Source organism: Mycetomoellerius zeteki, unplaced genomic scaffold (assembly GCF_001594055.1).
Source record: "Mycetomoellerius zeteki isolate Tzet28-1 unplaced genomic scaffold, Tzet1.0 scaffold135, whole genome shotgun sequence".
NCBI classification, from domain to species: Eukaryota; Metazoa; Arthropoda; class Insecta; order Hymenoptera; family Formicidae; genus Mycetomoellerius; species Mycetomoellerius zeteki.
Window position 1 is genome coordinate 1,754,166 of NW_017256287.1, and position 24,527 is coordinate 1,778,692.

Sequence of the window (24,527 nt, forward strand, 5' to 3'; positions counted from 1 at the left end):
AAATATTCTCGGTGTACTTATCTATATTGTAATATCATTACTGAAAATCATCGTCTCTCTGTAGCTTCTTCTTATATCAGTTCAGTGATTATTTTACTAAGCAATATCTTGCACGATTAATGAATTGTAACGCCTGAATAATTCATGTACCGATTAAAAACTTTACGTTGTCAACGCTTGTTACTATTTCGCGAGGTAAACGTGAATTGGATAAGTAATTATAACTATCATTTAGTAATTAATTAAATTATATTATAGCGCGATATTCATTTATGCTAATCATAATGCATAATTTTTATAAATGAATTACAGTCAGATAGTTAGTTAAAAAGCAAAACAAAACTCTTTATGAAATATCTTTATTTTTTTATCTACTCTTGTGTTCGTTACTTTTTCATTGCTTTGTCTGTAAATATATCAATATAGATATCAATATACTCTCAATACATTCTCTGTATTTAATGATGTATAATAAAATACTGATATAACCATTTTTACGATGCGACATTACCAATAATATACACAAATTGAGAACAAATTCTATTAACATATATATAAATTAAATCACAAAACATACATTCTTACCTTGATGTAGGTGCAAAGAGCATCTCCTTTTGGTTCTCCATTGCCATCTTTATATAATTTGATCTTGTCTTTTCCTCTTTCGTCTCTTGCTATGAGGCCACACTTGGTGAAAAGTTGCGTGAGTTCTTCTATAGTAATATCCAAAGGTAGGCCAGATACATAGATAGCAGTGTTATGTGCTTCGTCAACTTCAAACCAGGTCGGCGGTTCTTGAGCTTTCCGTTTGGCTTCTACTCTCCTTTGTTCCTTTTCTTCCTTGATTTTTTGAGTAGGCGGAGGCTCCTTTGGCTCCTCTGGTGATTTTGGCTGTGGTGTATTCGTATCCGTAAAGCCATAGCTCATCTGATACTTGGCCATGAAATCCTCATCAACTTTCGGAAACCAGGCATTTTTTTCTTTATCCCAGAAGTACACACTGCCATCATTTGGATCTGTATAAGTGTGCGTGTCGTTTTCAAAACCAAAAGCTTCAGCTGAACCAGCTTCAGGACCAGATTCTTCCTTCTTTCCCATTTGAGAACTTTTCTTACTGTCAGAGCTCACTTTATCATCTTTCACAAGCCATTTATTATTCTCTTGATCAAACTTATAAGTAATATTCGTCGCCTTGTCAGTATAGATGTATGTTTGCCCGTCGAATTCATAATTCTTCATAGAATCGTCCTGTTTCTCTGATTCCGTGTTTACTGTGATTGACGGTGCATCAGCCATCTTCAATGACTCATTAGCTTAGCTTCCAAACGACAAACCTTGAATACAGAAAGGCAGAAATTTATTGACAATATTATAACGACAATAAGCACAACATAAACACAAAGAAAAAAATATAAGTTTACAAATTACACGAATATAAATTTTTTTTAGATATCTCACACTTTCGTTCGCATTCTGATGTAGCTTATCAACATTTTAAATCTTATATCCAACAAATTAATCGTAGATATGCAATTCAAAATAAGAGTAGCGTGTAGAAGATTGGAGAGAAATAAGGTTAGAAACATGATAGGAACTGACAGTGGAAAAATTCTTTCGTACCTACCAATGTTTCTCGCACCAGTAAATTCCACGGTTTGTTGATTGTTGCACTAATTAATAAGTAATTCGCGAGCTTACGACAATCAACACTGAAAATAATTAAATCTTATCGAGCAATTGATAGAAAGCGAGCCTACGTGACCGACGCGTGATACACATTGAACGCGACTGTGGCAGGTGTCACGCGATGCCAGCGCTACCTGTACGTCAAACGCAACATTAATAATCAAAATTTAATGAAACGTTAGAACTAATTGATGATCCCCCCTTTTTAATTGCAGATTAAAGACGGCCACTCTTACAAAAGTTTACATGCTTGTTAAAATTTAAGTGATTACTAAAAATAATTAATGATACTATAGTACTAATTTCATGATTCATTAGTTTCGTAGACACGTATATATATATATATATAATATATATATATAATATGTTTAAAACTTAACAATATTCGATTTTTATTTAAAACTGTGATTTTAATGTTATCATCCGAGTTTGATTATCAATGGAGATATTAACTGTAAAAAAAGTTGTAATTTTTCGGCAATATATAAAATATATCATTAAAACTATATGTACTATTATATATTTATACAGTATTTATATAATAAAAAATAATGAATTTAATAATGTATTATTCAAATATTTTTATTATGTTAAAAATCATAAATTTGTATCAATTATCGATAATATCATTGTTCTTCAATTATCCACAGATCCCTGGGACCCCATTGATATATGGTATGCTTTCCAGTAAGCGACACATGTTGGAAACACAATAGACACAGGCAATAGGCACAGACAACAGGGAATAACGAGCCATTCAATCAGAACTCTAGGATATAAGTTCGATATTATATCCCAGAGCTCTGATTGGACGGCTCGTTATTCCCTGTTGCTTGTACCTATTGCCTATATCCATTGTGTTTCTAGCTTTAAACAGGTTCTTTTTGACTTAACTTTTGCACTGGCTCATCTTTCTTCTTTTTCTCTCCAGAAGAAAGACCCAGCAAACGAGAATGGACTGAAATGGATTCAGATTTTCAGAAATATGGATTCACGAGTGTTAAAATGAATGCTTTTCAATCCTGAATGCATTTTTATTCATTTATAAGAATTGCATGGACCATATCTCTATACCTTTCAATCTGAAATAATATCAGCTTTTTCTGTGCATTGTGAATATTGTTAAAGCACTCCCGCAAACTTATTATATATTTACGTTAAGAGATAAATATCTTTAGAGTGTTACGTAGAAATCAATATAACATGCTAAATATACATTAATTAATAGTATAACTGTAACATATAGCTATAATGTATGTGCTATCTTTTGCTTTTGCGAGTGAAGAAATAATAAGAAGAAACGAAACTTAACTTTCTGGAATTGATGAGTAGGTCTATAAATTGAACTCACTCAATTATAAATCTCTTTGTCAAATAACAAAATAATTCAATTTTTTTTATATTACATCCCAAAGAGAACAAAAAAATCAAAATAATGTCAATTTGACGTTATATTGATCGAATTTATGTCATTTTTTAATTATGATAAAAATCTCGATCTTAAATGATCTAAAAATGACTTTATATATAAATTTATATATAAACTTTATATATAAAATCATTCTTAGATCATCTGAGATCGAGATTTTTATCACGACCAAAAAAAATGACATAAATTCGTCAAATTGACATTAGTTTGATTTTCTTGTTCTCCTTGAGATTTGCAAATTTACATTATTCTTATTAAAATATCTATATTTCTCCCAGCAAACATTAAGTTACATATAACGTATCTGTTACAATTGTAATTTTACAATCAACAATATAACTGTAATATAACACGTATAGTTACATATTATTACATTTATATGTTGAATGGGAATTTATATCTAAGTAACAAACTGACATTATTTGTCATTATTTTGTTATCATTTTTCAAAATGACATCTATAATATCGTTAAAACAACGATGAAAAAACATCAGCTATGTCATCTGAGAACGGATACATTACATGTATAAATTTGATGTTTGCTGAATTAAGTATATTCATTTGTTTTTATACAAGTTATGTCATTTTAGTTCCTTATAATCAATATAAGTTAAATGGGCCCTATGTTTCTTTATAAAAATATATTTAGTATTCACTCTTTTTTTATACGAGTTATATCATTTTGTGGTTTCTTCAAATTAATTAGTGCCATTTAATCGACAAATGAATCTTATACAGATCCAGTATCAATAACTGTGTTACAGATTTTGATGTTAGTTCTGGAGAATTAAAATGGCATGACAAAATCGGTCATTTTCGACACTGTCGAAGATTGCTCCCGTTCTTTAGCTTTAAAGAAAGGCAGTAGCGCATGTTGCCATACTTGCCATTAGAAATTGATTTCCAGTTGCTAGGATACGTGGCCGGCTTGAACGCGGCCTAGCCGCGCCGGTGAGCATGCCTGCTTACCTGGCGGTCAGTTGGCTGCAAGTTGCGCGGCGCAAAGTGCAAACCATGGGCCTGCCAGACATAGAGACCATACCCGGTAAAATAATTTAAAAAAAAACAATTGAAAAAGCACGCACACACACGAAAGAGAGAGAGAAAAAAAAGAAATTTTTTTAACGTACACAAATTCATCATGCACTGCAAATTTGTGGAGTATCGTGGATCATCGTAACGCCGACTGTGTAATCGATCCCTTGAACAATAGCCACAACTTCCCCGGCATTATTAAAACCCCCAACGTGTACCCTCTTATTTCGCGTGCCGTGTTGCGGCGTGAAGAAACGAAAATCGATACGTTCTATTGCAATATAATCCACTGCTATCGAGCGATTGCGAGTATGTAGTCGCAGGATTCACTCGATGACAAATGATATATTATAATTGAGTTGTTGGAATTGCATGACCGACGCGGGGTCGTGAAAGTTGCAAATGTACGCGATTTAAGTTGCCAAGTTTTACTGTACAGCTTATAGAACAAGATATCTGCAATCGAGTTCTTCCTTGCGAATTATGATCAACGGCATACAATTCGTTCGTTAAATAAGCTTGCAAAATCGTTTTATTTAGCCGGCTCTTTAATCAGCGTGGCGTTGAATGTCCTCAATAACGAACAGTAGCTGGTTGCTTAGGAGCGTGCCACTACCAGCACAATCCGGTCGTTAATCGGCTAATGCCACCGTTGTGGTTCATGCGAGTCATATACGCGCATTCATATCATTAACTTACTGGTCGGCGTTATCGCGCACTGTTATATTGCAATAGATAAACGAATTGGGATAAAAAATTCCTACTCACCAGACTACCACTTAACTCGTCTGATAAAGGAGGATATTAAAAAGAAACCGATTTTTGCCCACAAAAGTGTAAGTAAAAAGAATAGCGTTTCTTTTTATAAATTTTGACCTCCTGAATACGATAATGTTAATAAAAAGTTTGGGATCGATAGGGAATACCTTGAAAATTGAGTATAAATATGATATATTTAAAGAAATTTCAATAGTCTTGTTTACTTTTCAAGGTGTTCCCCAAATACCATGAACTTTTTAATAATTTTATCATATTCAGGAAATCAAAATCTACAAAAACAGTATATATTTCTTCTATTTATATTCTTTTGAACAAAAGTCGGTCCTTTTTTAATATCCTTCAAAAGGCAAATTTTTACCCAAAAAGATGTAAATAAAAGAAATAATTTTTGTAGTTTTTTGTAGATTTTAACCTGAATATAATAAAATTATTAAAAAGTTAATGGCACGTGGGGAACACCTTGAAAAATGTGTAAACAAGAATATTAAAATTTCTTTAAATATATATTGAAGCGTCGAGTGACTTGCTTAAATTTGACACTATAGATTTAACAGTACAGTGGAGTTAAAAGAGATGTTGGGAATAGCGCGGTAAATGGTGTACATTTGCAATAATAAAATTTTTTATAATTTTTTTATCATTAAATCTCTCTTTAATTATGTATGTATATATCATCTAATTTATTGAATTATTAAAAAGATTTTTGTTATTAGAGAACCGAGCATCGTTCTGACTTCCAACATTCCTTTATAATTTTCATTGATATGTTGTATAATCAGAAGTCTTTATTGTGTTTTCTGTTATCTAATCTTTAACAATAATTTTATAAATATAATGTATTTTTTATATACATAATGTTCACAGCTATTCTCGTTCTCTCATAAAAAGAATTTTATCTGATGAATTTATATCTCTTTAAAAAGAATTTTATTTTTTCAATTTATCTTTAACAAAATTTTATCTTTAAAATTATTTGCACTTTTAAATATAATATTATATATTTCTTCAATGTACACATATGTAGCCTCCACACTGCTTTCGATATAATCTAATCTGCTTGTATTTTGAATGTTTGCATATGAATGAATTGCTATCCGCGTAGAATCGCTATCGACTATTAGATTATGTACATACATTGCATTGCCGAGCAATTTGGCGGCTATTAACCGACCTTTGGGTCAATAGCCTTAGAAAATATGTGAACTTCTCGGGGATCATCAATTTTTCTATAAAGCGGAATACATTTGTTTTTATCTTTCTAGAATGTTATGATTCTTCTTACACATTGCAAAATTATAATATTAGTAATATAAGTAGGGCAACCAAAATATTGTATAGGGCATGTTTTTTTTATATAAAAATAGACTAAATACAAAGAAGGATGTTAAAAAGGGGCCGATTTTTGCCTACAAAGGTGTAAGTAAAAGGAATCGTTTCTTATAGATTTTGACTTCCTGAATACGATAATGTTAATAAAAAGTTCGGGATCGATAGGGAACACCTTGAAAATTAAGCATGAACATGATATATTTAAAGAAATTTCAATATTCTTATTTACTTTACAAAGTGTTCCCCACATGCCAACTTTTTAATAATTTTATCATATTCAGGAGATCTACAAAAAACACTATTTCTTTTATTTATATTCTTTTGGGCAAAAGTCAAGCCTTTTTTAATATCCTCCAAAAAAAAGGCAGATTTTTATCCAAAAAGATGTAAGTAAAAAGAATAGTGTTTTTAAATTTATTATGTCGACATAATAAATTTAAATATTATTGAAGTATCAATCAAATATATATTTAAATATCATTTAAATATCATTTTTCGAAGTACTAAAAATAACTGAAAACTTTTTAATAATATTTCAAAAAGTAGTTTTAGTAATATTTCAAAAAGATTGCAGATTCTTTCTGTAACATTAATCATCTTTCATTTCATTAATCTTTCAACAAGGTTTCATGTGCAAGAATCGCGAACATTTTTCTATTTCAGGACTGTCTCAGAAATGTTGCAGATATATTTCGCAATTTTTATGAAATGTTTCACTTTTCAGTTGAAATATTTCTGAGATATTTCTGAAAACTTTCGGTACTGTATGGGAAGCTTTCGATCGGATAAAACTGACAGACGTAGTACACACATTGCGCGAAAAACAAATAGACCCAAAAATAATTACATTAATAGAAGACATGAACACAAACAACACACTACAAAGATCAAGAGAGACAGCGAATTCACATAGGAGATTCCAGTGACAGGAATACGCCAGGGCGATAGTTTGAGCTCTATACTATTTAATACCATCATGGATAAAATAATTGAAAGTGTAAAGATGAAAAGCAAAGGATACTCAGTGGGCAAGGATGAGATCAAGATACTGTGCTATGCAGACGATGCGGTCTTCATATAGCAGAGAACGAGGATAACCTGCATCGATTACTCCTCGAGTTCAACCGAGCATCAAACAAATATAACATGAAAATATAGGTAAAAAAAAAACAAAATCAATGGTCATATCTAGGAAGCCCATCAGATGCAAAGTAGCCAATTTGGCACTAATAGCCAATGACTAGATAATAGAACAGGTATCATCCTTCAACTATCTGGGAACCATCGCCTCGTACAACAGAAACATCACTATAAAGAAACGCAAATACAAGCCGCGAAAGCAGCGCAGGTATCGAGCTGCCTATGGGATATCATATGGAAAAATAAATTTATCTCCACCAAAAACAAGATCCGAATATACAAAACCGCAGTACGCCCGATACTCACATACGCGGCGAGAACAAGAGCGGAAACACCAGGGTTAAAACATATTATGAGGTCAATAGAAATAAGGACATTAAGGTCTATTTTCACAATATATGGTTACCTAAAAATTAAAGATTACCAATAGATTCATCAATGAAATTCATTCATGAATTTCTTGGTTACCTTTAATCCTTAGGTAACTATACAGGGTGTTTCCAAATTAAATGGCAAAACTTCGGGAGCGTGTAGAGGAGTAAAAAACTAAGAAAAAAAGTCCTATAGACATATGCTCCTTTTTGCTTTGTTTCGCAGGAAATCACGAAAAAAGAAAAAAATATATTTAATTTATTATTTTAATTATTTTATTTATAAACTTTTTAATGAAGATTTTGTTCGAAATGTGCACCTCTTGCAGCAATACAAGCATTGCATCTGTCAAACACGGCTCTTGTAGCAGCCAGGCACTGTTCTTGCGATATTCTGTTCGCTGCAGCTACGATACGATTTCTCAAATGTTGCTCAGCACTCTTCTGTTTGGAAATCGTCGTGCATATTCTCGCACCGCCTTTAAAGCATTACCGTTGCAGAAACCGTATACAAAAACCATATCAGCATATTCACTATTAGAATACGTACGCGGCATATTGCAAAAGACAAAATTCATCTACTGTTAAAGGCTTTCAAAGAGCGACTGACAAATTCATAACAGAAAGTGGAAAATGTAATCAAATATGTCGGTGCTAGATATGGCAAGAAATGTAAACATTTTTTTTCGATTTCTCTGAAACGGAGCAAAAACGAGCATATGTCTATAGGACTTTTTTTCTTAGTTTTTTACTCCTCTACACGCTCCCGAAGTTTTGCGATTTAATTTGGAAACACCCTGTATATTGTGAAATCAGGCCTAAGAAGGATAGCTGGCGTCACACTTCTGGATAAGATCAGGAACGAGGAGATAAGAAAGAGATGTGAGATGTAGGACGTGATACGATAGACAAGGAGAAGAAGAAGACGAGAATGGAATGCACACGTGGAAAGAATAGAAACAGACTAGCCAAAATAGCCAAAACTGGCAGACCGAACTCCACGAGACCGCCGGGACGCCCATCCAAACGATGGGTGGAATCATGGACATCCACCTCCCAAGAAGAACAACAGCATTGAAGATGAATGATACAGGGCTTGCCCTAAACTAAGAATAAGAAGAAGAAGAAAATCTAGTCGCGATTGTTTATAGGCATTTTTCCTTAATTATTTGATTTATTCATACAACAGTCTAGATAATATTATTGTTTATGAATTAAGCTAAAACTTGGAGCTAAAATTTGGGAGCTAATAATTTTGCAAAGTTAAAAATATAAAAATTTAGAAATTTAAAGCTTTAAGAAAATTTTTAAAGATTGAAGGAAATACTTTCAGACTAAAGATTCAAGTATTATAATTATACTTTTCACTATAATTTCATGACTTACTTAAAAAAGTTTTTAATAGAATGATTCTTGATGAGATAGTTCATGTTACTGTCCAAATGAAGGACAGATGCGTAATGAATTATGCAAAAGGCCGCCTTGAACTTTTGATAAGCAAAACGTAAGCGTAGATTTCAAAGGATTTATCGCCGGTTTTGCGTTATTGACCTTTGCAAAGTGAGGCTGAAATACCACCGTTAATCTCGTGTTAGAACAGCATTTAGTGTCTTAACGTCTTTCCGGTCCTTTTTACTTCATGTTGGCTTTTAAACCTAATTTATGCCAAGGTTACGCAGTGATAAAACTTGCACTCAACTGTACTTCGTTGTCGTACCTAATATATTCATAATATTTCCACTCATATAATGTTCAGAAATAGAAAAATCTATAAAAGGTTAAATTAAATTGCCATAACTAGATATAATAACAATCGTATTCAATTTTTTTCTAAAAATAGTGTTGAAGTTTTGATTTAAAAAAAATTAAAGGTTACGTTTCTATGCATGATTATATAAATTATATTACACGTGATAAATCTGGAAATATATAACTTTTGTTTAAGTCGGAGATTAGATTGCTGATAACTGTAGTTGTTTCACACGCAAATACATGTAATATAAATATATTTATAATGCATTTATAACTTCGCAAAAGATCAATGTGCAATGATTATGATCGTGCGTGTTGCAAATACGTCAGGATAGATTTTTAAAGACGATAATAATAATAATGATAATATAACAACAACAATAATAATAATAATAATAAAGATATGATTTTAAGCAGAGATTTATATTAAAAACTTTAACCATAAATTTTTTAGTATGAAGTTCTAAAAAGGAAGCTTATTATTTTAAAGCAAAAATCGAAATACGAGATTGATTGAGTATCAATCGAAAAATTCACACGAATTAAAACAGGAAGCTCCATGTTACTTTCAATATTTAACGATGTATCGACTTTTGCACATTGTAGAGACTGGGGCAGTGTTCACGATCGGCCGTAGCAGATTCGCGGACAACATTGCGTCGCATTTCTTCATACGTAAGGATCCGGTTGTTACCATTGAATGTGGGGATGAACACTCCGCCGTTGTTTGTCGTAAGTATTGAAATTATTTCTTTACAGAGAAATTTATAATACATTAGCTCCTGAAAAGTCAATGATCCAAGTTTAATCTGACATAATCCAATATAATCCGGCCAGCATCGGTTTCAGTGAATCATCGATATTCAAAATAAGTGAAACTAATTTAGGTTAATTAAATTCAGATTAAATCTAATTACTATATGGATACCATCCTCTCAGATTGGATCCAAACTGAATAATTTAGATATCATACTGGCTCCAAATAATATTCAAATTTAATTTGAAATAAATCTAACTTAAATTATTGGAAAGAAATAATTCTTATAAGGAAGGAACTAACAATACAGATTGGTTATACCTTTCATTGATTATCGTTAATCAATGTTGCAAAGTGTAGCGTTGACAGTAAACCATGTATTCGTAATAAGCAATGTTTGCAGACAAAATAGATACTTATTAATAAAAAGACAAGAATACTTTTGTTATAATTAATTTGGCAGTAACTTTTTTCTTTTTTTTCCTGAATTTAGTTGCGAACTATTATCTAATTCTTATTCGTGTATTTATATTATATTGCTCAGTTTTTATATTTAATAACACACATTTAAAATCGCCAATTTTAATTACTGCGTTATGAAATGATTTTGTAATGCGAAGCTGTACAATTCTATATATGATCACAGCTTCTGTAGCATGCTATGTATGTGTGCAAGGAGTATATATAGTTCAGTTATGCTTACATAGGAATATACATTGCCCAGTTAATCGATATTGAACACATAGTGGTTGGTGTAGCAGACATTGTTAATGTTATTAGCTCTACGCGTCTCGATGAAACGCGTACTATGTTATTACCTCACATATAAAAAAATATATTGCATATCAGTGAAAATGAAGAAGAGGCTATACATAATAATAAAAGATGATGAAACATTGTTTAAATCTCGCAGTTATACACTAAACATTAATATTTTTGTATTTGCAATGCAAATTTTATTTCGTTTGTTTTCTATAATATATTGCTACTTAAATGACAAAATCATATTTACGCATTTCTCTGTATAATTTTCCTATGACTCCTTTTGGATCTTTAGATCTTCACTTGTATACACGTTTACTTGTTATGCTATCTATTTAGTATCGCAATTTAAATTATGTAACTATATGTTTATTGCTCGTAAATTTATATCTCTACATACTTTAAATCCTAGATTTCTTGAATATTTTGTTATGTAAATGCAGATACCATCTTAATGTTCTGTGGACTTTATAATCTAAGTAAATGTATTCTTCAATTTTGATGCTTCAGCCGCCTTGTTTCCTTTCTTATTTTAGAAACTGGCAGACTCTTTATCTTTGGCAGTAACGATTGGGGTCAACTGGGTCTGGGTCATAAAAACCATATCAGCAAACCATCGTGTGTAAAAAGTTTGTAGCCATCCTATCGTAACAGCAAAAAATTTGCATTGATAAAATAATTGCATTTAATATATTAAATTAAGTTCTAGATTTAATATTAAATGACTACGTTCTATGTTTAACATTTAACATTCTTTTCTTGCTAATATGTATATCATTAAATTTAGTTTCTATGAATATGAATTTCTTTCAAAGTCACTTTATCTGTAAAACATGTCAGAAATTTATAGTTACTAAATGTCGAAGTTATTTATTCTAAAATCCTTCTGTTTAATGAAATTCTACTTATGATTTTAATGAGAATCTAACGTGTTTTAGTTCTGAAACCGGAAAAAGTCACACACGTCGCATGTGGGAGAGCGCATACTTTAATATGTACAGGTAAGAAGCGAATTATGCGTAGGAGTGTATCGTAATATACGGAGTGTTCCAAAACGTACTTTCTCTGGATAATACATATAAAAATCTAAATCTATGAAATTTTCTCAACATAACATATATCATAAAGATCTAAGCAATGAAAAATGCAAAATTAATTTTTGACTAAATAATTGATTCTATATTTGTCAAAGCAATAGACATTATTCTAAATATATGATGTCTAGAACACTCTTTATACATATATATATAACTGCTATTAACGGATGGCAGGTATTAAGTGAACATACCGTTTCTATATGTGGCTTTGCGTGTCATGAACTTCAGCGAATATTTGCCAAGTCATTCAACTTCAAACTTGTTCTTTGAAGGGATCAACTGGATAAGAACTCTCTTAAATGGCACGTCACTTCGCTAACTTTCTAAATAGGAATTCGAGATGTTAATTTCGATTAAATGATTAAGATCGCTTCAAGCAAATAGCTTGCAAAAATATTCTTACAGTTAATTTTATCAGAGGATTTTCTAATTTTTTATCTTAATTAAACATTTTGGAACGAAAGTTAAATTAATTTTTTTATTTTATTATCTTTTTACAAACGGTTTTGATTTGATAAATATGTAAATTTTTTAATTTCTTAGTTAATAAACAACTCAAACAATTATGTTGAAATGATTTTTAGGTGCCCAAAAAATCTTTGCGTGCGGCAGCAACCAAGAAGGTCAACTAGGTCGGGAAAATTCCATGATAGGTGATAGTTCCAGTTCTCCAATCTTGGTCTACGATTGTGGGCTCGCTGGACCACGGATCGTCCAACTTGCAGCGGGATCGCATCATTCGATGGCTCTGACAAGCGATGGAGGAGTTGTGGCCTGGGGAAGCAATCTGGAAGGACAGTTAGGATTACCAGAAAATTCAGGTTTGGTTTACAAGCCTATGAAGATTCCCATTCCTGAACCGGTAAAGGAAATCAGCGCGGGATATTATCATTCAGTTTTCTTGACTGGTAATGGATGTTTGATGATAACACTTATTTTTACGCGATATAATAAATTATATAATAGCTTGAACTGTGTACGTGCAAATAAACAAAAACGTTATGAAACGCTTTATGTTTTTTTTTCTACAAAATATCTTTTTTATACTCGTTTAGTGCAAAAGAAAGAAAAGTAAACTGTTTTAAGATATTGATCCAAGAAAATAAAATTGAGTTCCAAGAATCTGTCATTCTGGAACGTCACAGTACACTTTCTGCAAGATGAAATCGCTTCCGCTGCGGCATGCTTATCGCTGCTCGCATGAACACGAGAGATTGTAAAATATATTAGCATGTATGTATATAATATGGCTTGTTTCCAGAAAGTGGTCTCGTTTATGTCTGCGGCGAATCGGAAAGTGGTAAACTCGGACTCAACATCAATTTTTCTACGCAAATTGCACCGAAACAGATGCAATTGCCGGCACCGGCACTTCATGTCGCATGTGGTGGTCATCACACAATTATACTAGCAGGTTGGGATCAATAGATTTTGATAGCGATATACTTTAAATGCGGCTTGTATTCACAAATCTGTGGCTAAAAATTCTGATTTGATATTTTTTCATTTTTTGTATTCTAGAATATTATAATCTTTTCTCCCACAAATTGATGTAAACGTTCTATACTTAACGAAAAATAAATTCAAAAAGTTTTATTAAAGAATAATATTTGTTTTTATAATATAACAATTTCGATATTTTTTGTTAACTTTCCTTTGGATTTTATTACTGCCTTTTTAAAACAAAAAAATGCAATAAATTGAGAGTATTATGGCTGTATAATAACAGGAATTTTACAAGATTTGTAAAAATTAACTGTGCATTTTTAGAAAATGGCAATATTTACTGTTCTGGCAGTAACGCCAGTGGACAACTTGGTATGGGCATAAATGTTAACGATACATATACACCAAAACTGCTTTCACGCGGGGCTCTTCAAGATGAAAAAATCGTCAAAATTGCTTGCGGTGAAAGTCACACTGCTATACTTACTGGTAATTAAAATTCTGCTTTAATCATTATGTTCTGGAGTCTGTAAACCTCTTATTAATCGCGTTATAATTATTAATAACAGAGTCCGGCAAACTCTTCACTTGTGGCGATGGTCGACACGGAAAGTTGGGTCTAGAAGAAAATGAAAATAATGTTCATGAAGTAACATTTGCTGCCAAGTATCAAGAGCTTTTTGTTTCAGATGTAATTTTCTTTCTCCTTTTTAAATAAATATGTATCATATTTTCATCGCGTTCTAATTGTTTTGTTCACTTTGTAAGGTTGCTTGTGGAGGATGTCATACAATATTAGTTGGCCGAAGACATGAGATAGATTATCAATCGCGACGGCAATCGGATTCCATGGTAAATGCAATTATATTATGCACAGATTTGTATGACAAATGAATTATTAATTATGTTTTTATTTTTAATTAATACATTTGCTTATGGGTTCTTATCAATTTTAGGAACAGAAAAAAAGTTCTCTACCTCCTTTAAAACTTCCTATAAATATGCAGAATGAACATCGAATGGACAGTATAGAAAAATCGACAGACGAAAAGGATGATTCACATCATAATGATAAAATTAGTGAAACATCTAATAATAATGACATTCGAACAAATTCTTCGCCAAAAGAAAATACAGATATTGTTAATAACGAAGAAATTTCACCTTCACCAGAAGACGAAAAAATTACAAATCCATCTTCGGAAGTTATTCCATCAGAAAGCTCTCAAGAAAAAGATCAAATCGACGATGAGGATTATAATAATGAAAATATTGAAAGCAAAGGAAGTAATGAAAGTAAAGATATTAATGAAAATAATGAAAATCAAGAAAATAATAAAAATATGGAAACAGCAGTGTGCGCGATAGAGGCACAAGATATTGAGGAATGTACAGAATCAGAAGTCTCGAGGATAGAAGAGGAAAAGGAACAGAAAACGACGACGAATCCTATACCACCACCGAAACCACCGAGACTAAAATCTGCAAGTATCGAAGATGCAAGCGAAAAAGAATCTTCAAAGGAGAACGAAGAAGATGAAAAAGAAAAAGATGATGAAGAGATGAAGACGAGTAACGAAGAAAATTTAAGTGCAAAAACAGCTAGAAAATCATTATCAGCAATTTCGCAAAAAACTGTGGAAGCTATTGAAAATTCGATAGAAAAAGTCGAGGAAGATGAAAACATTGAAGAACCAAAGAAAGCAGAAGTGGACATACAGGACGATGCTGATGTTGTACAATCTCCAGCGCCGCGAACAGGTAAAACAGGCATATCTCTTCTTTTCAAGAATTAAATAAAACACGTTTTGGTAGTCACAATTATTAAAACCGCCCACCGAATGTAGAAAGATTTTGATCTGAATCCTGGCTGAGGTGATATTTGTTGCAATAAATGTTTTACAGCGAATTTATTAGCATAAATAATATATCATAAATTAAAAATAATATATTATTAAATTGCTTGTTAATTTAATTTGTGATATCTAGTTTGCAAATTTCATAGAATAAAATCTCACTCCAAAAGAAAATACTGTCACTATTGAAAAAGAATGAAAATATCACTCCTGAATAAAAGTGGCAAATTTTTACTTTTTTGGAATGACATTTTACTCTTTTAGAGTGAGATTTCTTTATTTTGGAGTGAATCTCTCTCTTCAAAAGAGTGAAATCCTACTCCAAAGAAAGAATGAAAATCTACCACTTTTATTCAAGAGTGCAAATATTTTTACTTTTTTTTAATGATGGCAGTATTTTCATTCTTTTGAAGTGAGATTTCACGCCAAGGAATTTAGAAAGTATTGTGTATTGTATAACTCCGGTTTCAGTTTAGGACTGTGTTTTAAGACCAACAAATAATCAGTGCACAGTTCGCATAAACTAAAAATTGTAAAATTCATGCAAAAATATTATTAGGCAAGATCCGCTTTGACCGAATAAGACCTCTACACTTTTTCGCTTATTTAAATTAAATTCACTTTGTGAAAGAGAGTTTTATTTGTCAATCAGTTATTAATTTTAGAATGTTTGAATTTGCGAATAAAAATTACACAATTGGTTATTGTCTTTTAGCTAAAATGGCGAGATTGTTCAAAGGAAAACGGCAACAAGAGGAACAAAATGGAACTAAGAAATCAAGCAGCGCAGAAAAAAGCAATCCGAAAGCTAAGGTATAGCTGAAATAACATAAAAAATATTTCATGGAAGAGATATAATTTTATTATTTTGTAATACGATTATTATTGAATTTTTTTCTTTGCATTCCAGTCGAAAACATGCACAATTCTGTGATCAACAAAATTTTGAAGAGACATTACAATTCATTATATTTTTATAAAATATATACTTACGATATATGTTTATCGCTGGGACCAAAACCGTCAAGGAACCGGAAATCTCCAATAATCAATATAAAAGAAATAAGTATCATCGATCGATTTACATAGAATTAATATAACTTCTGTATTACACATATCGCGTCAATTCCTATCTCTCATTTACAGCGACGAGAATTTTTAATGCCGACTGAATTAATAAGATCTTTATTAGGCACTATAAATATTAATTATAGGAATTTATTCCATATAATCAGAAAGACGCGCATTCCATAAATCGACATGCTATAGTATATAAAATAGATGACAGCAGAAAGTAAAAGATGTATAGTAATATTTGGATAAATATGTTTTATTAAAGTCCAATTACAAAATTCTATTCGGGCAATAACAAGCTTATCTTACAGTGTTTTCATCTTCGGAATAGATTACAAGTACTAAAATGTGATACATAGTCGCGTTGCGTCCTCGATGTATCACACATTTGATTGATTGTCAAATCATAATTAACTTATAACGCATCGACGTCGTTTAACATTAACCGTAATTATCTAAATTTTTTTCCAATATTCTTCTATAGCTAGAACTGCGTTCCTTCAATCAATTAACCGAAATTAGCTTTACACAAATACAAATATAGCGCTAAAGTTGTCGGTGCAATTGAACTTACTTCTAATCGACGTTGTTTCATCATACATTGCCGGCGATGGTATACTTAACATACGATCACTAATATTGCACTAGATTTTATGGCTGAGTACTAGTGGGAGACACGTTGAGAAGAAGCATCATCTTACGCGCTATCCTGTTACGCTACGAGTGAAAGTTTCGTCCATTCGCATAATTGCCAATGAAACTTTTCCCCTCGTTGCTCTCTATTCGAATGCATACTACATATTATTTATAAATAAGGATGGAATCACAGACACAATAACATATTTTACATGATCTTGGGATTTCATGCGATACTAAAAATTATCAGGTAATTCCTAATTATTGTGCACTTACAATCCATCAAATCCCAAAATTTTGCCTTTTCTTCCATAATTAAAAATGGAAAATGCTACTGTATTACACTTCATTATAACTATATAGTATTATAATGGTTGTGTGTTACTTTCACACATTTTGTGAAAGATCATGGATATAAATATGTATATATATATGTATATATTATTTTATATATATGTATATAGTATATACAGGGTAGGTATACAATTTGCACACCTCGAAAAATTTGTAAACTATAAATTGTATGAAAAACTGTTATATACAAAAGTTGCATGACTTTGAGGGGACCATTACATAGTGTATAAATTTTTTTATAAGTGAAGACGTTAAAAAAATTTCAAAGTCAATTTCATTTCTTTAAATAAAATTATATGAATTTTTTACATAATATTTTTCTCTACTATTCTAATAGATTTCTTTAACTATTCTGCATATAAAAGTATTAAGATAAAGATATAAAAAAAACCAATAGTTTACGAAATATTTTATTCCGGCATATATTGATATAAAATATTTATATAATTCCATTTAAAAAATGAAGCTGACCTTAAAATTTTTATAAGACCTCCACTTATAAAAAAAATTTATGCACTATGTAATGGCCCCCTCGAAGTCATGCAACTTTTGTATATAATAGTTTTTCATACAACTTATAGTTTAGAAGTTTTTCGAGGTGTGCAAGTTGTATGCCTCACTCTGTACATATTATACATATATACAGGGTGACCCATTTTAATCTATCACCCCAAATATTTCCGTTCCTTTGCATTTTACAAGAAAATGTTTCAGACAAAAGTTGTATGGTTTCAAGAGATGGGTCACCCTGTACACACACACACACACACATACATATATATATGTGCATATGTATTCTTTGGCGAATTTGAATTCCATTAAACGACAAAACTTTCTGCGGGTTTCAACTGAATAAATCCGTATAAAAAATGAAGAAGACTTTTTACATATAAAATACAAACCAATTTTGGCTGTACATATTTTGTAATTAATTAATTAGTCCTCTTGACCGTCATAACTTTGGTGTACGTAGTAGTCATACAAAACGCATTTCATATTACACTATGTCCTATCATACTTCGCAGGAGCTCGTACAACAATTTTAATCTTATTACCAATTAATGACGCCTAGCTTTAATTTTTAATCTGATTTTTAGACAAGGTGGCAAATCATTCACAAATAACAGAGGAAATATTTATCGTATATACATACGTTAATTTATTTAACTTTATAATAAAATTGAATATTAAAATTGTATATACTCAGAATGCTTAAATCCAATTTAAACGACGTAGTTCCAAACATTTGAGATTAATTATAATTTCTAAGTCCTAATTAGCCTAGAAATATTGATAAACATACGTGGTTTTTGCTTCTATTTAATGATATTATAAAACCGAAAATAAACCCTAAATTATATATGTAAATAAAAGGTTCATAATCTTTCAGTAAGTTGCATAAAAAAAATTGTATAAGAATTGATTAATGAATAAAGTCTTGATAAAGAGTTCTTTCTTCATACAAGTCTATGATCCTTCGCGCAAATCCTATTTCCCGCTAAATACTAAAATCCTGGTTAATCATATTCTAAATTATTTAGAGTTTAAATTTCCTGGATCTTGAGTACCTTGTGTTTTACATACTTGTGTTTTAAATTCTAAATATCTCAAATCTTAATCGCCTTAGTACCTGAGATTTCTAAATTCTGTTTATTCACAAGCCTAAATTCTTTTGATAATCATCAAGTTCTAATCCTCAAAAGCTCAATAAGAAATAAATTTGTTCTGTTTCTCAAATTATTGAATATTTGTTTTATTCTCTAGTATTAACGAACGTCTTATTAGTATCAATATTGATTTACTTTACAAGAAATCAAGACTAGACGTCATTAATTACCGTTCATTTTGTAAACACGCTTAGCATCAGCGCTTCTACTAGAATTCACGTACACAGCAATGTCCATCATACTTCCATACTCTGTTTCTCGTCGATATCGTTATTGCTTAGTAAGATATAAGAGTCCCGACCGACCAACAATCGATGCTGGCTAGTTGTTAGGAAAGACGATCCTCTTCTAATGGTCCTCTTACCAAGCTCGATCGCCTCGTGCGCCAATACCGGGCTATTATACGCCTTTACGAATACCGTAATAATGACTATCAGTCCGATTAGAACCATGCCACACGACAAGCAGGGCACAGCGATGTCGGCAAACGTGGTCGCCAGATAAATATATCTCCTAATGGACGGAGTAAGCTCTTCTATACCTTCCTCGAGCCACATAATTGGGAATATTATATCAGGGAAATTCGCGACCACCCCGATATTGGACTGTCGTTCTATCTTCAGATTCAACTGAACGCGAACCTTTGCTTCAATCGGTACTCCTAGTTTCTGAGAAAATAAAAAAATCTTGAGTATCCTAAATTTTAGACATGGTGTCTTCGCTATTTATATTCTATTTATTTAACTGCAAATCTATTTATTAATTCATTTATTAATTTTCTATTTATTTATTACTTCTTTAAACTTGTATTCATTATTATTTTTAAGCCAAGCTTAATTAACAAACGAATTGCAGACTATGTTTATACATACAATAACAGTAATTTTTAATCTATAATATATTAGGAGAGCATATGGTGCATATCGTGAAATTAAAATTATATTTTTTCTATGCTTTTACTCACTGGTTGGATTTTGAAATATGTTTCGTGCAAGTTTTCGACTGGCTTGAGTCCATCAATAGCATCTAACAATTTAGGATCCGCCTTATAAAAATGTGGGAACGAGAGATATACTGGTGCACCTGAAATAAAAAGCATGGATTTTATCTTTTAATAGAGTTCGAAGGGGATGTTCAGAAATTTTATTAATTTTGTAAAATATAAAACACTTACTATATTGGCATGGACTAATATCCTGCAAGCCTTGCGGAGGGCAAGTGTCAATGCCATCCGAACAGAAGCAGTTATCTTCTTTAGCTGTTTCATTTCGAGTAAAAATTATATCCGAAGGAGTATATAAATCCGCCTTGATACCAGCCTTTTCTATTGGACCTCGATATTGCAACGGAAGTGTCCTGCAAAGATCCTTGTCCCAAATGTGAACGATATCCGCGCCAGTCTCGTCTCGCGGCGGAAAGAAAGATCCTGCAAAGAACATTCCAAGTTTACTCGAAACAACTCAGTTTTATTTATTGCAATGAAATTTTAGGAGAATTACAATTTTAACATACTGTTCTATTTTATGTGTAAAAATAAAATAGAAAAAAGATTACCTTCCGAAGCCGTAATGGAATTGCACGGTGCGTTTGGCCAGTATGGCAAATGATCGAGCCCGTTCAATCGATTTATCAAACCGAACTCTTTCATGTCTGTGTGTCCAGTGAATATCGTAGATATCTCGCTTAATGTACCGTTTCTCTACAATCGGGATTTGATTATAAATTACTCTAGACTACAGTATTTGACACATACAGTATATGTATATTATGATGCAATTATTTTGCATATAAGAAAAATATAGAAAGCGAATATATAATATATATATATAATGATTATTACATAATACTCACTCCAAGAAGAAGTCCCATTCTACTCATGGGCCGTCTTGTTTTAGGAAGAAATTTGTGACCTAGACTAACTAACGGATCGTCGTACCCAAAGACTAATTCCTGCGCAGTTATAGGAATAAAGGGTTTCATATCTAATCCACTCAAGAAAATTGACAATCCCATTGTAATTAAACGAGGGAGACTCTTGCTTTGTGTTGAAAGTGTCTACAAAAAAAAATACTTGTTTACTTATATCTTCAAACCCAATGAGCAAAATGTTTAAAATCGACGCATAAGACAACTTTAAGATATCTTTCAGAATTCTTTAATGAAATATCTTAAAGATCTTTTTTTAAAAATTCTTAGAATATGTTCAATTTTAGACATTTCACTCATTGGAAATCCTTGATGAATACTCCAGCCAATACTCTATTAAGTATATTAATGCAGAATTATCTTTTAAAATTTATCCTGAAAATATGGTAATTGTGGTACAATATTTTAAAGATTTTTACCATGCACTCTAAATCCGTAGCAATGAAAATTTTGCTACTAACAAAAGTGAGTAGCAAAATCATTGCTTTAAGTGTGGATTTTCACTGCTTAATCTGTCCACTCGTATGTACGTAAAGGAGTGGACTATTTCATTTGATTAATCGAAATGGTTTAAACGTTAGTTGATAATGCATTGCAAGATACATTGAATGTTACTTTAAGGAGTGAATTTAGCAATATAACACCGCTATGTCGTTTGTCGCATGTTTATCGTTTGTCATGGTCATTACGGGCGAGACGCATCTCGAGACACATATGACATAGACATAAGAGACAGATTAATTTATTTTGCAAAAAATTATATACGAATATACCATTATATCATTAAACCATTATTTTATTATTAAATAGATTAAATTTATAATGTATATAATTTTTTTAAAAATTTATAATTAAAAATAAGGTTAATAGATTGATAGCATGCTCTGTTCAAAATTTGTTTTCGCAGACTTTGCTATCTGGGTTTGGAAATTGACATTATTCTGTCATTATTCCAAATTCACTCCTTTTTGGAGTAAATTTTTTACTCCAATTATCGAATGGATTTTCCATTCTCATCTTGCAGTAAAATTCTGGCAGTAACATTGGCGCAATTGCCACTAATGGCTGTATTGAAATTTCAATTTAATGCAGTGAAATTTCATTGCAACAGATTTGGAGTGTGCACACCTCAGTAAAATTAATCAAATTTATTATATATTTTATTGTAATTTTATTAATGAATGAGAGAAATTTACATAAAATTCTTCGAAATACAGTGTTATCCCAGGACAATCATATTTTCAGGATAAACTCTAAGAAAAAATTATCTCCGTGTGGTAAAAATACATTTACAATTTTATTTTTACGTTAACTCACCAGCAAAGGTATATTCGGCACTATCACTTTAATATCTCCATCTTTAGACAATTCAGGCACAAAATTTAAAATTTTCTTATGTTGATAACTAACGGTTCCATTATTATGAAACACAATGTTAACTTTTTCCATATCCTCTCTGCAAAAGTATGTAGGTATTCAATTTTCTTATTGATTACTGTTGCCTAACAAAAAGCGAGTTTTTTAATTCATCGATTGATCAATCGCGTCAATCAATTATGTGCAAATGCAATTTTTACAAAACGAAGTTGCATTTGCGCATAGTTCGATTGATCAGTCAATGAATTAAAAAAAAACTCGTCTAAAATTACGCTTATATAAATATACCTAATCTGAATTATGCAGATAATTTGCACATTACTTTGAAATGTAAATGTAAGATTTAAAAAAATTAAAATAATGATAAAGATACATAACTATTCGAAGAAAAATAGATTTAAACGCAAATTTTAAATCTGTACTCATCGATTGCCTCAACGTTAAATAAACAAAAGATCTTACCGATAAACGAACGGGCCTATTTCCTGGAGTTTCGGCTTCTCGTTATACTGCAGGAAACCTTCTGTGTTGGTTACGTTAAATATATAGACTTTGGTCAATCGAATTACGCCCGGCTTCTGCCAATATTGAAACGAGATCGAGCCATTCCAGAGTCGTAGTTGCTGGAAAGCAATGGTGAATTCCCGAGATTATTACCAGCGTATATGATTTCTCTCACATCAAAACTGCAATTTGTACACGTGCACGTTGGCGTTGCATTTAGAGTAATTTATCATGATATTTTTATACAAAATAGTCATTAATCAACTCAAAAAAAGTCATCAAAGTTTTTATAATCTTAGAAAATTGGATTATTAGTGATCGATTTATTGCATATTAATCGTTTCGTGGAGCACCTGAAATTCTTACACGAGTAGATTCTTTGCATTTCAAATGTCTATTTCACGATGCGATTCATATAATTTCCGGAGAAATTAAAAACAGAAGAATAAAAATAAAGTGTAATACTGAGAAACTCGCCCTACTGTTTTATTTATCATTGACATGAGAAATCACTTTCAAGATTCTTTTTGTAAATAAATCTTTATTTTGATTATCCTCAATAACAAGCAAATGTGCGAAAAGAGAAAGTTTAAAAACGGAAATAAATCTTTATTTATGTTGCAAAGATTGCAGTAATTAAATAACTAAGCATGGATAAATAACCAGACATTAATGTAATCGCTTTTCCGGAGATTAATCAAATCTCACAGATAGCTGAAACGTTGGAATTTATGAGATAATGTTATAAAAAATCATGCAGACTATATTTAATAGATATTATAATAAAATCTATTCTATCTATTCGATATTTTAATAAATATATTTAATAGATATTATCTAAATAGATATTATAAACTATTATAACTGCTAATAGAGTTAAATTATTTATTTGTATATATAATTACTTAATTATAATAATAATAAAAATTAGTATACGTAATTACTTAATTATAGTAATAATAATTGTTAGTTTTAAAGTAAATAATAGATAATAAAATTTACTTATATAATAATCTCTGAATTGATTTCAAGTTGGCTCTTCGTTACCCTATCAAGTTATACTATTGTAATTGATATTATTCTGAGCCCTTTATTATTGTACTAATATTTCAAGTTGTGCAAATAGCACTTCATACAAAAAAAATTATAGTAATATATGTGATTCATAATTGCTGTGCTGACAATCATTTGCACTTGCAGACATAAATTATCTGCAGACGACATAATGAGCGTGCGTAATACGGCTTTGGACAATGAAAGACATTCCCGAAGGTATTTACTGTGAATATAAATGCACTTCACAAACGGTTGCCGTAAAAAAGATTAAATATTCATTGCGTGAGAAATTATTTTGTTTAAATATGTTTGCTTTATTTATAAAACTATATAATTTCATATAATTGATTTTGAAAGTAAATAAGGCAAAATATATCAAAATAACAACTTTATGACTGAACACGATTAAATTAATAAACAATCGCCAACAAAATTATGTTTCAGAAATTCATCATTAAATTAATTTACAGCTCTTCTATTTCTTCTTTTCTT

At 31.1% G+C, this 24,527-nt stretch overlaps 3 protein-coding genes across 5 annotated transcripts in view; 1 reads left to right on the forward strand and 2 right to left on the reverse strand.

The window, feature by feature from the left end:
- barc (RRM1_TatSF1_like and RRM2_TatSF1_like domain-containing protein barc) overlaps positions 1-1,768 on the reverse strand; it is a 28,090-nt gene extending 26,322 nt beyond the window's left edge. The window contains exons 1-2 of one of the 3 annotated variants that reach the window (XM_018462228.1): positions 1,625-1,768; positions 586-1,334 (exon numbers count right to left, since the gene is read on the reverse strand). In XM_018462228.1, coding sequence (XP_018317730.1) covers positions 586-1,296 — 711 coding nt within the window. In that variant the 5' untranslated portion in view covers positions 1,297-1,334; positions 1,625-1,768. Of the gene's footprint in view, positions 1-585; positions 1,335-1,458; positions 1,512-1,620 lie in introns of those variants that run through there. The other 2 variants (XM_018462229.1, XM_018462230.1) reach the window with 2 other exon arrangements.
- A 2,219-nt stretch (positions 1,769-3,987) lies between these two features.
- Positions 3,988-16,591, forward strand: LOC108731613 (X-linked retinitis pigmentosa GTPase regulator). Its single transcript, XM_018462012.1, is given in 13 exon segments — positions 3,988-4,053; positions 4,056-4,161; positions 10,130-10,255; positions 11,579-11,671; positions 11,981-12,043; positions 12,724-13,047; positions 13,401-13,553; positions 13,910-14,074; positions 14,155-14,276; positions 14,354-14,437; positions 14,542-15,346; positions 16,157-16,254; positions 16,352-16,591. Coding segments are annotated over 13 exon segments (2,229 nt in total). The 3' UTR covers positions 16,376-16,591.
- Positions 16,592-18,824: 2,233 nt separating this feature from the next.
- Positions 18,825-24,527, reverse strand: part of dsb (scavenger receptor class B member debris buster) — a 31,917-nt gene continuing 26,214 nt past the window's right edge. Inside the window, exons 3-9 of the mRNA XM_018461953.1 lie at positions 22,938-23,098; positions 22,416-22,554; positions 21,024-21,227; positions 20,727-20,871; positions 20,347-20,598; positions 20,137-20,255; positions 18,825-19,840 (exon numbers count right to left, since the gene is read on the reverse strand). Of these exons, the coding sequence (XP_018317455.1) occupies positions 19,409-19,840; positions 20,137-20,255; positions 20,347-20,598; positions 20,727-20,871; positions 21,024-21,227; positions 22,416-22,554; positions 22,938-23,098 (1,452 nt within the window). The 3' untranslated portion in view covers positions 18,825-19,408. The remainder of the gene's footprint in view (positions 19,841-20,136; positions 20,256-20,346; positions 20,599-20,726; positions 20,872-21,023; positions 21,228-22,415; positions 22,555-22,937; positions 23,099-24,527) is intronic.